Source organism: Pongo abelii, chromosome 9 (assembly GCF_028885655.2).
Source record: "Pongo abelii isolate AG06213 chromosome 9, NHGRI_mPonAbe1-v2.0_pri, whole genome shotgun sequence".
Taxonomy (NCBI): domain Eukaryota; kingdom Metazoa; phylum Chordata; class Mammalia; order Primates; family Hominidae; genus Pongo; species Pongo abelii.
This window is the reverse complement of record NC_071994.2, coordinates 32,241,065-32,258,984: the sequence shown is the minus strand read 5'-3', so window position 1 is coordinate 32,258,984 and position 17,920 is coordinate 32,241,065. Positions and strand designations below refer to the sequence as shown.

Below are 17,920 nucleotides of genomic sequence, written 5' to 3'. Positions count from 1 at the left end.
ACTACTATGTGTTTTAAGAGTAGATTTAAAACAGATTAGTTTTACTAATCTGTTTCAATAGTAGCTAAGTGATAAAGATAGAACACTCCAAATGCTTTGTTTTACAGATTTCCTATCAGAAACCAAAATTTGTTTGTACGTTAACTTCCAAATAAACATTAGAACTATAATTAAATTTAAAGTTACCACCAGTTCCACAACTTCAGTAACATATATATTCTCTACAATCTCATGTTTCATGTCTTAAGTGTGATACTAATAAATAGTAGCTGACACTAGCTCCCTTTTGTGGATATGTTCTACTTTTTAACTAGGGAATTGATAATCTCACTATGAAGAACTATGTAGCTAGTCATTCTTCCCTTCTCAGATGCATGCAGTATAACAGCCCCTTTTTGTTTTCAAATTACTCCATTTTGCCTCTCTATGCCTTTCCTATTTAGGTTATTTACTTCCTATCAGAAGAAATGTAGGATAGCCAAGTTTATTTAAAATCGAATGAGCACTTAAAAAAATAAAAAGCAAAATAAATAGATAAGTCTGTACTCCTAGTGGAGAACTATATACCATATGATATTTTAAAAGAGTTGAAAACAGTACAACTTTCATGGGAAACAGATTTTTAAATATCCATTAATGATTAATATACTGCATACTTGAATAACCTACTCTTTAAGGACATGCAGTTGGACAGGATACTATGTATATTGAGTGTATAGTCCACTCTTTGACTATATAATGTTGTATATAGACTATAAAATATGTATAATTCAATCATATGTATTTTAAAAGTAGGTTATTCAAGGCTGGGTGTGGTGGCTTACACCTGTAATCCTAGCACTTTGGAAGGCTGAGGTGGGAGGACTGCCTGCACCCAGGCATTCAAAGACCAGCCTGGGCAACATAGTGAGACCTCATCTCTACAAAAAAATTTTAAAATCAGCTGGATGTGGTAGCGTGTGCCTGTAGTCCAACTACTCAGGCGGCGGAGGTTGGGGAATCACTTGAGACCGGGAGATTGAGGCTGTAGTGAGCTATGTGCACTCCAGCCTGGGTAATAGAGGAAGACCCTGTCTCAAAAAAAAAAAAAAAAAAAAGTTATTCAAATTAGGAAGGTAAACCTTTCAGATTCTTATAGTATGTAGAGAGCATTTATTCTACTTGACCAAGTACTTTGCTAACATAAAGTGTTTAATTTCTTAATGATATTTGTAAAAATGAAATCAGCCGCACTTTCATTTGCTTTGTATTATCTTGAAGTGATTGTAATGAAATTCCAAAATAGAGTGAAGGACGAGAAAGGAATTAGATACAATTTAAAATCTATCATGCTTTTTTTAGAGGTCCAAGGAACAGAATGGAAAAACTACAGTGAAGTTATAGGAATATTTTATTATCTCATTCATACTTTCTATTATGAATCTCTAAGAAATAAGATACTCATGTTATTTTTAAAAATTACAAATCCAAATAGAAATAATTGAATTGCCTGTATAGAAGGTACCTAATCTTCTAATGTCCCTTGTGATTTCTTTGATCCATGAGTTGTTTATAAGTGTGAATTTAATTTCAAAATATTGGAAGACTCTTCAGTTACCTTTCATGATTTCTAGTTTAACTCCACTGTGTTTAGAGAATACACTTTGAGACACACTTCATTTTAAAACAATCTTCTCAAATTTATCGAGATTTATTTTATATTTATAATATGGCCTGTCTTGGTGGATGTTCCATGTGTACTTGAAAAGATGGTTCAACTTACAATTTTTTGACTTTATGATGGTGTAAAAGTGATACACATTCAGTAGAAAGCAGTGCAGTATTTCCTTGCAATGCTGGGCAGTAGCGGCCAACCACAGCTCCAAGTTAGCCATGTGATCATCAGGGCAAACAGCCGCTGCTCTGCAGTATACTGTGTAGCCAGATGATTTTGCCCAACTGTAGGCTAATGTAAATGTTTTGAGCACATTTATGGTAGGCTACGCTAGGGCTAACCTGTTATGTTCAGTATGTTAAGTGTATTAAATGCACTTTGACTTATGATGTTTTAAACTTATGATGGGTTCATCAGAGTGTCACTCCATCATAAGTCAAAGGGCAACTATATATTAATAGTTGGTTTGTTGATTTATTAGCTGTTTTATTTCAGGTGTTTTTTTCTTTTTCTTTTTCTTTTTTTTTTTCCCAAGACAGTCTTGCTCTGTTGCCCAGGCTGGAGTACAGTGGTGCAATCTTGACTCAGTGCAACCTCTGTCTCCCTGGTTCAAGTGATTCTCCTGCCTCAGCCTCCTGAGTAGCTGGGGGATTACAGGCACGCGCCACCACACTCAGCTAATTTTTGTATTCTTAGTAGAGACGGGGTTTCACCATGTTGGCCAAGCTGGTCTTGAACTCTTGACCTCATGATCTGCCTGCCTCAGCCTCCCAAAGTAATCCTGAGATTACAGGTGTGAGCCACCATGCCCAGCCCATTTCAGTTTTATTAAGTGATATTTGTAACAAAAGCTGCTTACAGATGGTGTACGTCTATGTCTGTCTTCTCTCTCCTCTCTCTTTCTGTGTATGTATGTACACACACATATATTGCTCCTTGTGTGTGTGGTATGTGTGTGTATGTATATATACACACACAAACACACCTGTGGAGGAATTATTCATTAGTTGGTAGGTTTCTTTTTTATCATCTTAAACATAGTAACAAAGATATCCCATTCACAATTGAAACATGAATTTTATTACTTTTTTCTGTAGTTTTATGCTATAAAACCAAAACGTCTCAGATTTTTTTATATTCTTCCCTTATACTAAGAATTTTAATAGTGCTTTTCTTGTATTAATCTTTAATTAATAAGTTAGGTCATTGAGAATGAATTTCATTTATAAAGTTGCTTGTTTTTTTGTTTTATTTTTCTATTCCACTTGTGGTTTAACGGACAGGTTGCTATCTTTTTGCTCTTTTTGCAGGGCACATTCACTGAAATCCCCGCCAGCAATATTCGAAGAGTTATTGCCAAGAGATTAACTGAATCTAAAAGTACTGTACCTCATGCATATGCTACTGCTGACTGTGACCTTGGAGCTGTTTTAAAAGTTAGGCAAGATCTGGTCAAAGGTTAGTAAAATTGAATTTACTTAATACAAAACACATGCTAACTTAACTTTCATGAAATCCTTTATAAAATTATAAAATTAAAAGCTACATTGTGTAGCTTTTAATTTCAGTTTCATAATGTACTTGCACTCTATTCTGGGTGTATTTGTGCTAGAGAAAAAAAATTAGCAATGGTTTCCTTGAAAAAGTGAATTGGTTCCACAGTATTAAATAAATCACAGCTGCCTTTATGCAGAATAAAGCTTTCTGTTCTACCTTGCTTTTATTTCCTCTTTGTCATATTTGAATAATATACATTTAGTTAACATTTATTTAGCAGGCAGTTACTGAGTTCAATTCTCTGTTACATACTGAGCTTTAAAAATACAGGTTGAGCAACCCAAAATTCAAAAATTCAAAGTGCTTCAAGATGTGAAACTTTTTGAGTGCCAACATGAAGCTCAAAGGAAGTCCTCCTTGGAGCTTTTCAGATTTTGGATTTTTGGACTAGAGATGCCAAAACAGTAAATGTAATATTACAAAATCTGAAAAAATTTTAAAATCTGAAACACTTCTGATTCCAAGTATTTTGAATAAGGGATACTGAAATCTGAAGTACTATAATTTGGTTGGTTAGTTATTTTAAAAGCAAAAGTGGGCTTAATGTTTTGGTGTGCTTTAGCATTTACGTAGGTCAATTTTTTTGTAAGAACACATGAATGATTTGTGTAGACCAAATGGTTATTTTTTGTTTTGAATATCTTTTGGTATGGTATTTAAACAAAGCAGTCAACATTTCATTAAGTTTAAAATCCAAAACTTTTAAGGATGTGTTAGATTATAAATATCTTAGATATTCTTCTTTATGCAAATTTTGATTTTATATTTCTTGTTCAGAATGCATTTACAGATTATTAAATTTGTAATATTTCTTCCAAAAATCAATTATAAATAAGGTTGCTGAGAGACATACAGATTTTTTAGCATGAACTGATAGTTTTATTTCTTTATTTTTGACCTATATGGCCTTCATATTATTTTCTTGTCTTATTGCACTGACTAGGACCTCTGGTATAATGAATATAGATGGTAAAAGCAGATATTTTTGCCTTGTTCTTGATTTTGGGGGAAAAGCATTCAGTCTTTTATGTTAGCTATAGGTTTTTTGTAGAATATTATTTTCAGGTTGAAAGAATTTCCATTCCTAACTTGCAGAGAGTTTTAAACATGAATAGATGTTGAATTTTGTCAAATACTTTTTGTGCATCTTTTCAGATAACTTTTCCTTTTTCTGTCTGTTAATAAGGTGAATTACATTGGTTGATTTTCAAGTGTTGAATCAACTTTGTATTCCTCATATAAAACCCACTTAATGATTAACCTTCTCATATATTGTTTGATTCTGTATTCTAAAATTTTGTTTAGAATCTTTACACCTATGCCCATGAGAAATGCTAACCTGTAGTTTTCTTTTCTGGAGATATTTTTTCGGATTTGTTATCTTATCTAGTGAAGTGGGTTGGAAAACATTTCCTCCTCCTTTATTTTCTGGAAGAGTTTGGATACAATTGGTATTATTTCTTTTTTAATTGTTTAGTAGAATTCACTAGTGAATTTCTTTATGGGAAGGTTTTTAACTATGAATTTTATTTTAAAAATGTATGCAGCTTTTTTTTCTTGAATGAATTTTGGTAGTTTGTGTCTGTCAAGAAATTTGTTTGTGTCATCTAAGTCACTAGATTTATTGGCATAAAGTTATTTACTGCATTACCTTATTATACTGTCATTTTATCTGAAGTAATGTTTCTGTTTTTGACATTAGTAATTTGTGTGTTTTACTCTCTAGATCACTCTGACTAAAGGATTATCAGTTCTATTGATCTCCATCTCTTCAAAGAACCGGCATTTGGTTTTATTAACTTACCTAGTATTTCTGTGATATTGATCTCATTGATTTCTATTCTTTATTTTTTTTTTCTCTTTGTTTTCAGTTTACTTTGCTCTTTTATTTCTAGTTTCTTAAGGTGAAAACTTGGATCATTTATTTGAGACCTCTATTTTTTAATATAAGCATATAATACTCTTGAATTATCTTTAAGCACTGCTTTAGCTGTATCCCACAAATGTTGATTTTTTTTTTTTTTTTTCTTTTTGAGACAGGGTCTTGCTCTGTCACCCAGGCTGGAGTGCAGTGGTGCGATCTCGGTTCACTTCAACCACCGCCTCCTGGGTTCAAATGATTCTCACGCCTCAGTGCCCTGAGTAGCTAGGATTACAGGCACAAACCACCATGCCTGGCTAATTTTTTGTATTTTTACTAGAGACGGGGTTTTAGCATGTTGGCCACGCTGGTCTCAAACTCCTGGCCTCAAGTGATCCACCCACCTGGGCCTCCCAAAGTGCTGAAATTACAGGCGTGAGCCACCACGCCTGGCATTATTTTTCCTTTTATTCAATTGAAAATGTTTTCTCATTTATTTCTTTTGTGATTTCTTTGATCAATGAGTTATTTATAAGTGTGCACTTAATTTCAAAATATTTGAGGACTATTCATTTCTCTTTTATGATTTCTAGCTTAACTACATTGTGTTTAGAGAACACACTTTATATGATTTCAGTTTTCTTAAATTTGTTGATATTTATTTTATGTTTATAGTATGGTCTATCTTGGTATGTGTTCTTGAAAAGAATTTTTTTATTTTTGTAAGGGAATGTTCTATAAATGTCAGGCCAAGCTGCTTAATAGTGTTGTTTATGTCTTTTGAGAGCAGTGTTGATATTCCTCATTATAATTGTTTATTTGTAGTTTCTCCTTTCAGCTCTGTCAGTTTTTGCTTCATGTATCCTGAAGATCTGTTATTGGCCACATACACAGGAATTTTGTTTTCTTGAACAGACTAGTCATTATGTCATGTCCTTATCTATTCCTTGTAATATTCCTTATCCTCAAGCCTTCTTTATCACATCTGTAGCCACTACAGATTTCTTTGACTCGTGTTTCTATAGTATATCTTTTTGCATCTTTTTACTTTTTAAATGTAAATATGTTTATTTAAATAGGTTTCTTGAAGGCAGCATGTAGTTGGTTCTTGCTATTTTATCCAATTCTTTAGTCTCTTAAGCTGTTTAGACCACTCACATTTAATGGGATAGTTGGATTTAAATCTACCATTTTGTTCTCTCTTTGCATTCTCTTTGTCCCACCTCTTTTATTCTTCTTTCCTTATGTTTTTGGTTTTTTATTTTGTTATCATTCTATTGTATTTATTCATTTTATCTTCTTTTTTCTCTTCTTATCTGCTTTGCAATGGTTTTCATAGGGTTTACAATATAATTCTTTAATTTATCACAGCCTGGCTTCAAATTGTATTACACCCCACTCCATGTTTAATATAAGAACCTCATAACTATATACTTGCACTTCCTCCCTGTCATATTTTGTACTGCTTTTGTCATGTTTTACTTCTATATATGATGTAAGCCCCAGAATACATGTTTAATGTTTTTTGCTTTAGCAAATCAACTCTTTTGGAGTTTTAAAATGAGGGAAAAAATGTCTTTTATATTTATCTGTACTTTTTTTCATTTCTTTCTATAGAATTAAAGTGCTGTCTGCTATTTTACTTCTTCTACCCAAAGAACTTCTTTTAATGCTTCTTATAGTACAGATTGACAATAAATTTTCTCAGTTTTTGTCTGAAAAAGTCTATTTTGTCTTTCACATTTTTCCTTTTTAAAACAATTTTTTAAAGTGTAGTTGAATATATAACATGAGTCTTACCATTTTCAGTGTAGTTAGTTCATTGACATTAAGTACATTTACATTGTTTGCAACCATTACCACCATTCATATACAGAACGTTTTTCATCCTGCAAAATGGAAACTCTGTATACTCTTCATTCCTCTTTCCCACCACCCCTGACAACCACCATTCTTCTATCTGTTCCTATAAATTTGATGATTCTAAGTACATCATATTAGTGGGATCATATAGTACTTGTCCTTTTGTGACTGGCTTATTCCACTTGGCGTTATGTCTTCAGGGTTCATGCATGTTGCAGAATGTATCAAAATTTCCTTTTTAAGGCTGAACAATGTTCCATTGTATGTATATACCCTACTTTGTTAATTCATGTGTTAATGGATAAATACATTAGGTTGTTTTTACCTTTTGGCTATTGTGAATAATACTGCTATGAACATGGCTGTACAAATATCTGTTTGTGTCTCTGTTTTCAAATATTTTAGGTATATCCCCAGAAGTGGAATTACTGGATTATATGATAATTCTATTTTTAATTTTTTAAGGAGCTACTATACTGTTTTCCTTAGTGGCTGTGCCATTTTGCATTCCCACTAATGGTGCACCAATGGGTCAGGCATGATGGCTCATCCCTGTAATCCTAGCACTTTGGGAGGCTGAGGACAGGGGTTCGAGACCTGCCTGAGAAACAGAACGAGACCCTATCTCTACAAAAAAATTGAAAAACTAGTCAGGCAGATGGCATATGCCTGTAGTCCCAGCTACTTGGGAGACTGAGGTGGGAGGATTGCTTGAGCCCAGGAGTTGGAGGTTACAGTGAGCTATAATTGCAGCACTTCATTCCAGCCTGGCTGATAGAGCAAGACCTGTCTCCAAAAACAAAAATGAAGTGCACAAAAGTTGAAATTTCTCCACATTTTTGCCAATACTTGTTATTTTCTGTTTTTTGATAGTAGTCACCCTAATGGATATATCTTCATCATTTTTAAGAAGTATTTTTGCTGGATATAGATTTTTCAGTTAATAGGGTTTTTGTTTCAGTTCTTTAAATAAAGATACTATTTCTTTATTTTCTGTCTTAGAATGTCTGCTGCCATTCTTAGTATTTGTTCCGTTGTATATGATGTTTTCCCCCTGTCTGGTTGCTTTCAAGATTTTCTCCATTACCAATTTGGCTACTGTATGCCTAGATTTTTTTTTTTCTATTGTATTTACTGTTTGGGTTTCTCTCAGCTTCTTAGATGTATGGTTTGTTGTCTTCCTTTAATTGTGAAAAATTTCCAGTTATTTTTAATGCTATCTTCTGTTCCATGTGGTTTCTCTTTGGGGCTCCAATTTTAAATGTTAGACTTTTTGAATTGTCCAAAGCTCTTAAATGCTCTATTCTTTTTGTTCATTCTTTTTTCTCTTTATGTTTCATATTGGATAATTTTTGTTTACCTAGCTTCAAGTTCACTGATTTCTTTTCTTAGCTGTGTCTGCAAAGCTTAGCAGAATATATATTTTTTATCTTGGTTAGCGTGGATTTTCCCCTCTGGATTTCCAATTGAATGTTTTTTTAGTTTCCATTTCTCTGCTGCTAGTCGCCATCTGTTTATGCATGTTGTACCATACTCTGCCCTCTTTACTCCTGTACTCTGACAGTGGGTATTTACTTCCTGTGTTTGTCTCTCCTCTGAGTGGATTATCACTCTTTGGCATTCAGTTCACCTGTTTGCTTTGTAACCTCCGATCCCTAATGGGCTCAAGAAAAGTTATGATTTTGTAATTTATCCTGCTTTTTCTTTCACCCTGTCAGGATAGGAACAGCTTTCTTTTGCAACTTTCTACATCCCAGGTGAAAGCAGGACTTTTATTAGTTTATATACAGAGTTTCAAGATTTCATATAAAGACAACTTGAGAGCTTTTAAAAGTTCAAGGAACTAAATGAAAAGCTATTTTAAAGAAAGTGCTAGGTTTCTAAAAAATGAACCCTGGAAACACTCCTGTAGTTCTCAGATCATACTTGCTTAGTCATGATATAGAGGTTAATATGGAAATCACTTTCCTGTTTTCTTACTCTGATAAGGCAGAAAACAGTAATATTTCAGAGGAGATATGGATTAGTTTTTTATCTTTGCATGGTCCGGTTTTGGTACACCCTTGTAATTAGGAATTTTCTTACAAATCTTTACACCCCACATTATCTATCTTCACTCCTCTTTCTCATATAAAGTTACAATATATAACATTCTGTATGCATGCTTCACACTTTGCTTTTCTGTCTTGACAATGTGTAAATGAGAATGTTTGATATTACCTTACAAACTGTTTTCTACTCAGTAAATATAACAACATCTCCTTTCAATATGTTTGGAAAATCTCCATTATAAAGAGTTAAAAATAAAGGAATTCAAAGAGAAACCTACTTTATACATGTTAGATTTGAGATGCTTGTAAGCGATGCAAGTAGAAATTTTATGTGAGAAGTTGGATATATAAGTCTGAAGCCTCAGTATCTCAGAATTAGAGGTAGAATTTGGAAGAGTCATCATTATATAAATGGTATCAAAACCTTGGAATTGGAACTGGAACTTCCAGCCTGGGGAGCTGCCAACATTGAGAGGAAAGGAATAAAAATGAGTGAGTGGGCAGAAAGTGGAAGAAAACCAGGAGAGTATAGTGACATAGGAGCCAGTAAAAGAATATATTTCATTCAACTCAAGAATGTTCCTAAATGTTGGAGTATGCTGAATACAAAATTTTAAGGGAGGACTGTGGACTTAGGTGGTAGGTTTGGATGGTTTTAGAAGTCTTCACTGTGAATACCTGTGGGTAAGTAGATAAAGTGAGGAGAAGGCTGAGGGAGCCATGAAAGCTTAGCAGAGTAAGTTCATGAACTGTTACATTTGAATTTGCACAGACCAAATCTTCCTATGTGGTTATCATTAAAAGCCTGTAAGCACTGTAAGTCCATTTATATTTCTATTCCTAAAGGGGTTTTAAGCAAAAATGTTTATATATTTCTGGAATTCTGAATTAGAGGAGCTTTGATACTTTGCAGCTGATGGTTATCGTGGCAGTTTGACAGTATTTAGGTTTATGGTAATTCATCTAATCCCTTTCTGAAGTCTCCAGGATGCCTTTGGAATGAGCTGTTATTCACCTAAAATTCCATGATACTTCAGTAATAGGATAGGTTTTTCGCCTCATACCATTGACTAGATCTAGATCTTAAAGTCTTTTTCTATAAGCTCTTTCAAGAAAGAATCAAGTGTTGTTTACATTTTCCAACACTGTTATACCCAGTGGCAAATGCAAAGACATAAACAAATACTTTAGTTATGATCAGCTCTGTAGGAAGTGGGAGGACCCCAGCTTTATCTTAAAATCATTATATATACTGGAAAGAAATTGATTCAAATGCATTCACTGTAAAACTATGGATGGAGAACCTCATTTTATTAATCACACTAGGACCTATGCCAGCATTGCTTCATCTTTGGCTTTTGTTATATCCTGTTTTGTTAAGTTAAAAAGCAGTTAAATTTTTTTTCACCTACACCCCATTAGTAAAAAGAAATTTTCGAACACTTTCCCATATGTGTATATATAACTGTTTATATAAAGTGCTTACATGTATCACTGTTCTAGTATAATCAATATATTATAAAGCATACAGAGAATAAGGGCATTTGAAAAGAACGAGGAAGAAAATGAATCATCTTGTAAACTTCCTGACTGCACACACCACAGAGAGACCATTTGTCTTTTTCAAGACATAGGAGTTAGTTCTTTTTTTCTGATTGTGCTTGTAATGGGTCCTTCAGGTTCTTGTGTATGATATCTAAGCAATTTAAAAAATTGATAACCAAGGCCCAGAAGTAAACTTACATTCATGGTTAATATTATTTATCCAGGACCTCATATAATGCAAGTTTTTCTAATCATGGGAACCTTATTGACTAAGCAAACAAAAGCCTGTAATTTTTTATCATTGTTTGTCAGTACATTCCGTAATTTACAAGTTTGAAATTGTAATGGTCAATGTTAAAGTTATATTAGGAATACTAATTTTACTAAGCTTATTTTTCTTTCAGATGACATTAAAGTATCAGTAAATGACTTTATCATCAAGGCAGCAGCTGTTACCCTTAAAGTAAGTAGCAGACTTCAAATGATTTTGTCTTCTTAAGTAGTTTCATGTCGTGGAATTTTTACAATGACAAATAGAACTCTTATTTTTAAATCACAAAAATTTTATAATTGTCTTGCTAAAAATATCCTATCATTTGATCTCCCTCATTTTACTAATGAAGAAACTGTAAATCAAAAGGGCTCACAATGAATTAGAGCAGAATAAAAACCATTTATTCTAGGCATTAGAGCAGTAAACAAAAAATTGATTTCTGTTGTCCCCGGGGCTTACATTCTAGTTGGAGGAGACAAACTATTATACGTCAGATGGTGAAAGTGCTGAGAAGAAAAAGAAAGGATAAGGGGACAAAGTAACTAGGGGTGCTTTTTCAAAAGGGAAGCGAGGGAAGCCTCTCTGACAAGGCGATAATTTAGATACGGCCTGAGAAAACAGAGGGAGTGAGCCACATAGGTATGTGGTAAAAGTGCATTCCACACAGAGGGACCAGCAAACACCAAGGCTGCAAGCAGAGGATCGCATTAACCAAAGATGTGGTGCTGAGGGTGGAATATGCCTAGAGTGGAGAGGTGGGAGATAAGATTTAAATAACAGTGGGAGAGCATGAAGGGGAACCCAAGTACATGAGTCCTTGTTGGACATGGTGAGGACTAGGGATTTTATTATGGGTGAGAAGGAAGCCTTTGGAGGGTTTTGAACAAATAACTAATGTGATCTGACTTATACTTTAGAAACGAAAAGGAGAGGCTGCCCTGGGTGCTGTGTAGAATGTGGCCTGTGGAGAGGCAAGGGAGGAGACGATGAGCTCCCCTGGGAGGCTTTAGAAGATGACAGTGGCTTGGACAAATGTGGTAGCAAATGGAGCTAGGGTGAAGTGGAGATTTGGGTTATGTTTCAAAAGTAGAGCCAACAGGATTTGCTGGTGGATTGGATATGGGGTGTGAGAAAGAGAAACAAGCATTTTGGCCCAAGCAATGGGAGGAATGAGTTTTCCATGTACTAAGATTGGGAAAACTGGGAGGGGTATAGCTTTGGGGTAAGGAATCTAGAGTTTGGTTTTAGACATGTTAAATTTGAGGAGCCTAACAGATATTCCAGTGGAGGTGGCAGGAGGGCAGGTGAACATATGAGCCTGCAGTTCAGTGGAGGTGATGTAAACCTAGCTGGCTGGAGATGTAAATCTAGAACCCAGGCTTCCTGCCTTCCTGCCTGGCACTCTTTTTCATCATGCCTCCTTTCTGTAATGAGGCTATTTTCTGGGATCACTGCTTGTTAACAGACTGTATTTAAAGTACATTTATAATTAACTTGTTTTTATTTCTTGAAAGATACATTAATAAGGAGGGTTCCCTGGTGTAATGGTTAGCACTCTGTATTCTGAAAAATACATTAATACAGAACTTAAAAAGCATGCCTTTTCAGCATTATCTAATTATTCATATAACTTTTCTCTTTTGATGAAATATTTTGAATTATATTAATGATTTAATTATTAATTGACTTATTGTGATTAATATCATTAATTGTGAATCATTTTTGTACTCCTGAAATAAATCTCTAATGGGCATAAGCTATTTGTTAATATTTCATTGGATAATTTTTGTATCCAGAGTCATAAGTGGTAATTTAAATTTTGTGCCAACATTATCAGACCTTTTTTCCCTAATCATTGGCTTCATTAAATGAATTTGGATTATTTCTTCTTTTCTTTCCTCTGTACACATTTCAATATTATATAATTTTTAATATTTTCTAGTTTCATAGAATTCACCAGTAAAAATATCTGAACCTGCTTCTATTTTGAGGAGGGGATCTTGGCAGCTTTCCCTTTTTTTTTATTCTTTCACCATAATTACTGATCTGTTTTAATTTTCAGCTTTTTTAAAAAATCAATTTTAAAAGCTTATATTTTCCCAGAAAATCACTCATTTAATTTAGATTCCCAAACTTACTAGCCTAGAGTCATTTAAATTTGTTTCTTATAATTATTTTAACATCCTCAGTGCCTGGGGTTATTCTGAACTCTATCTCACTTCTATTGCATATTTATATATTCTTAGCTTGTATTGTTTTGTTATGTATTTTTTCCTTCATTTCCTTAGATTCATTTTAGTCAGAAAACTTGAATGTGTAATTCATTTTAATTTTTTTTAATAAGGTTTAAGATAGTTTCTTTTTTTTTTTTGAGCAGCAGCAAGATTTATTGTGAAGAGCAAAAGAACAAAGTTTCCACAGCATGGAAGGGAACCCGAGCGGATTGCCCTAAGATAATAGATTTTTAATACAACTTTGACCGTGTCCCATAAGTCTTCTTTACATTTTGTAATTAAATTTATTTGCCAGATATTCTTCATTCATGAGGGTTTTGTTTAGTTTCTCTTTTACTTTAGTGTTGTCTATGAAGAATTTCAAATCTTCTGAGGGTTTGGGACTTTATTCTTTTAACATAGTGATATTGTTGAATGAGTGAAGGAACTAAGCCTTGAAAGATGGAAAAATGGAAGAGCAATTGAAAAGCAGTGTGAAGGTAGCCTTGAAATGGAAATGAGCGTAGCATGACAGTGAGCCAAGTGGAAAATTCATCTCAGGGGAGTGGTCACAAGTAAAATGGGATAGATAGAGTGGAATCAAATTGTATATTGCCATGCTTAAATGACATGCTAGGAGGCCTGGATCTTTTTCTTTAGAAAACAAAGAATTTTTGAGAACAGAAATTTGTTTTCAGTTTCTGTTTTTCAGCATCATTTTCACCTGTGATACAGGGCAACATTATTAATAGGCAGGGTTTCCAGGCATTTCGTCATTTGATGAAATCTTTTTTTTTTATTATTATACTTTAAGTTTTAGGGTACATGTGCACAACATGCAGGTTAGTTACATATGTATACATGTGCTATGTTGGTGTGCTGCACCCAGTAACAACTCATTTAACATTAGGTATATCTCCAAATGCTATCCCTCCCCCATCCCCCGACCCCACAACAGGCCCTGGTGTGTGATATTCCCCTTCCTGTGTCCATGTGTTCCCATTGTTCAGTTCCCACCTATGAGTGACAACATGTGGTGTTTGGTTTTTTGTCCTTGTGATAGTTTGCAAAGAATGATGGTTTCCAGCTCCATCCATGTCCCTACAAAGGACATGAAGCCATCATTTTTTATGGCTACGTAGTATTCCATGGTGTATATGTGCCACATTTTCTTAATCCAGTCTATCATTGTTGGACATTTGGATTGGTTCCAAGTCTTTGCTATTGTGAATAAGTGCCACAATAAACATACGTGTGCATGTGTCTTTATAGCAGCATGATTTATAATCCTTTGGGTATATACCCAGTAATGGGATGGCTGGGTCAAACAGTATTTCTAGTTCTAGATCCCTGAGGAATCGCCACACTGACTTCCACAATGGTTGAACTAGTTTACAGTCCCACCAGCAGTGTAAAAGTGTTCCTATTTCTCCACATCCTCTCCAGCACCTGTTGTTTCCTGACTTTTTAACGATCGCCGTTCTAACTGGTGTGAGATGGTATCTCATTGTGGTTTTGATTTGCATTTCTCTGATGGCCAGTGATGATGAGCATTTTTTCATCTGTTTTTTGGCTGCATAAATGTCTTCTTTTGAGAAGTGTCTGTTCATATCCTTCACCTACTTGTTGATGGGGTTATTTGTTTTTTTCTTGTAAATTTGGTTGAGTTCATTGTAGATTCTGGATATTAGCCCTTTGTCAGATGAGTAGATTGCAAAAATTTTCTCCCATTCTGTAGGTTGCCTGTTCACTCTGATGGTAGTTTCTTTTGCTGTGCAGAAGCTCTTTAGCTTAATTAGATCCCATTTGTCAATTTTGGCTTTTGTTGCCATTGCTTTTGGTGTTTTAGACATGACGTCCTTGCCCGTGCCTATGTCCTGAACGGTATTGCTTAGGTTTTCTTCTAGGGTTTTTATGGTTTTAGGTCTAACATGTAAGTCTTTAATCCATCTTGAATTAATTTTTGTATAAGGTGTAAGGAAGGGATCCAGTTACAGCTTTCTACATATGGCTAGCCAGTTTTCCCAGCACCATTTATTAAATAGGGAATCGTTTCCCCATTTCTTGTTTTTGTCAGGTTTGTCAAAGATCAGATGGTTGTAGATATGCAGCATTATTAAAATTGACACCCTAACATCATAACTAAAAGAACTAGAGAAGCAAGAGGAAACATATTCAAAAGCTGGCAGAAGGCAAGAAATAACTAAGATCAGAGCAGAACTGAAGGAAATAGAGACACAAAAAAACTTCAAAAAATCAATGAATCCAGGAGCTGTTTTTTTTTAAAAGATCAACAAAATTGATAGACTGCTAGCAAGACTAATAAAGAAGAAAAGAGAGAAGAATCAAATAGATGCAATAAAAAATGATAAAGGCGATATCACCATGAATCCCACAGAAATGCAGACTACCATCAGAGAATACTATAAACACCTCTATGCAAATAAACTAGAAAATCTAGAAGAAATGGATAAATTCCTCGACACGTACACCCTCCCAAGACTAAACCAGGAAGAAGTTGAATCTCTGAATAGGCCAATAACAGGCTCTGAAATTGAGGCAATAATTAATAGTTTACCAACTAAAAAAAGTCCAGGACCAGATGGATTCACAGCCGAATTCTACCAGAGGTACAAGGAGGAGCTGGTACCATTCCTTCTGAAACTATTCCAATCAATAGAAAAAGAGGGAATCCTTCCCTAACTCATTTTATGAGGCCAGCATCATCCTGATACCAAAGCCTGGCAGAGACACAACAAAAAAAGAGAATTTTAGACCAATATCCTTGATGAACATTGATGCAAAAATCCTCAATAACATACTGGCAAACAGAATCCAGCAGCACATCAAAAGGCTTATCCATCACGATGAAGTTGGCTTCATCCCTGGGATGCAAGGCTGGTTCAATATACGCAAATCAATAAATGTAATCCAGCATATAAACAAAGACAAAAACCACATGGTTATCTCAATAGATGCAGAAAAGGCCTTTGGCAAAGTTCAACAACCCTTCATGCTAAAAACTCTCAATAAATTAGGTATTGATGGGACGTATCTCAAAATAATAAGAGCTATTTATGACAAACCCACAGCCAATATCATACTAAATAGGCAAAAACTGGAAGCATTCCCTTTGAAAACTGGCACAAGACAGGGATGCTCTCTCTCACCACTCCTATTCAACATAGTGTTGGAAGTTCTGGCCAGGGCAATCAGGCAAGAGAAAGAAATAAAGTGTATTCAATTAGGAAAAGAGGAAGTCAAATTGTCCCTGTTTGCAGATGACATGATTGTATATCTAGAAAACCCCATCCTCTCAGCCCAAAATCTCCTTAAGCTGATAGGCAACTTCAGCAAAGTCTCAGGATACACAATCAATGTGCAAAAATCACAAGCATTCTTATACATCAATAACAGACAAACAGAGAGCCAAATCATGAGTGAACTCCCATTCACAATTGCTTCAAAGAGAATAAAATATCTAGGAATCCAACTTACAAAGGACGTGAAGGACCTCTTCAAGGAGAACTACAAACCACTGCTCAATGAAATAAGAGAGGATACAAACAAATGGAAGAACATTCCATGCTCATGGGTAGGAAGAATCAATATTGTGAAAATGGCCATACTGCCCAAGGTAATTTATAGATTCAATGCCATCCCTATCAAGCTACCAATGAGTTTCTTCACAGAATTGGAAAAAACTACTTTAAAGTTCATATGGAACCAAAAAAGAGCCTGCATTGCCAAGTCAATCCTAAGCCAAAAGAACAAAGCTAGAGGCATCATGCTACCTGACTTCAAACTATACTACAAGGCTACGGTAACCAAAAGAGCATGGTACTGGTACCAAAACAGAGATATAGACCAATGGAACAGAAATTTATTTTAAATAGGGAAGTAATGTATTGAGGGCCTGCTGATATATATCCCAGAGCTGGGCTAGAAAGTAAGGAATAATGTGATGTAATATTATTACCTGTTTCCACTCTCCTCCTCCCCTCAAGATCATGTTCGTTATCATATGAGGTAGGAAGTACAACAGACATTAAATAACCTTGCAATCAGGAAAGAAAGCCCTTTTCTCCCCACCATGATATAAAGAGATCAAAACATGTACCTCATCAGAATTTCTTCAAACTTGCTTCAAAAAGGTGGTATGTTTAATTATTCTTGGCAAACATAAAAGATAATTGACACAGAACTCCAAACCATTTTTTCAAACCAAATTTTTATTTATTTCCTCTTATCTAGCTATGTTCACTTTGGAAAATGCACAATGATTTTATTTTTCTGTAACTGCCTTGGTCTAAAGCTGCTTTTTTAGTAACATTTTTTTTTCTATTTCTAGCAAATGCCAGATGTTAATGTAAGCTGGGATGGAGAGGGCCCAAAGCAACTGCCATTTATTGACATTTCAGTGGCTGTGGCAACAGATAAAGGCTTACTTACACCAATCATAAAAGATGCTGCTGCTAAGGGTATCCAAGAAATTGCTGACTCTGTAAAGGTATGTCTTAAGAAAGAGTGTGCTTTCAAAATGTTAGCATATACTTCTGGATAATTACTTTCTGATAAAGTCGTGACGTAATCTAGTCAGACTGTGATTTTTGTATGTGTGAAGGGGAGAGTTATTTCATCAAGTGATTGTCACATATATATAGGTTTTTAAAGTTTTTATCCAAGTATGACCCATTGTAAGAAAATCTAATATTCAAAAATTAAGAGATAACCTATAAATGAATTAGGGAACAACTTCATGCTAAAGACAAGCTTTATTTTCCAAAGTCCAGAATTCAACCATAAAGATGCTCTATCAGGTAGGTTTTAAAGTTGAAGTTAAGCTGAAACTATATTTCTATGGACCTCAATATTAATAACATTTTATTCTTAAAGTGTATT

At 34.6% G+C, this 17,920-nt stretch overlaps 1 protein-coding gene across 2 annotated transcripts in view; it reads left to right on the top strand.

Annotated features, from left to right (window-relative positions):
• Positions 1 to 17,920, top strand: part of PDHX (pyruvate dehydrogenase complex component X) — a 76,677-nt gene that overhangs the window by 47,941 nt on the left and 10,816 nt on the right. For both annotated transcript variants that reach the window (XM_002821885.5, XM_054524504.1), the window contains exons 7-9: positions 2,965 to 3,112; positions 10,936 to 10,994; positions 17,370 to 17,528. In XM_002821885.5, the coding sequence (XP_002821931.1) occupies positions 2,965 to 3,112; positions 10,936 to 10,994; positions 17,370 to 17,528 (366 nt within the window). The remainder of the gene's footprint in view (positions 1 to 2,964; positions 3,113 to 10,935; positions 10,995 to 17,369; positions 17,529 to 17,920) is intronic.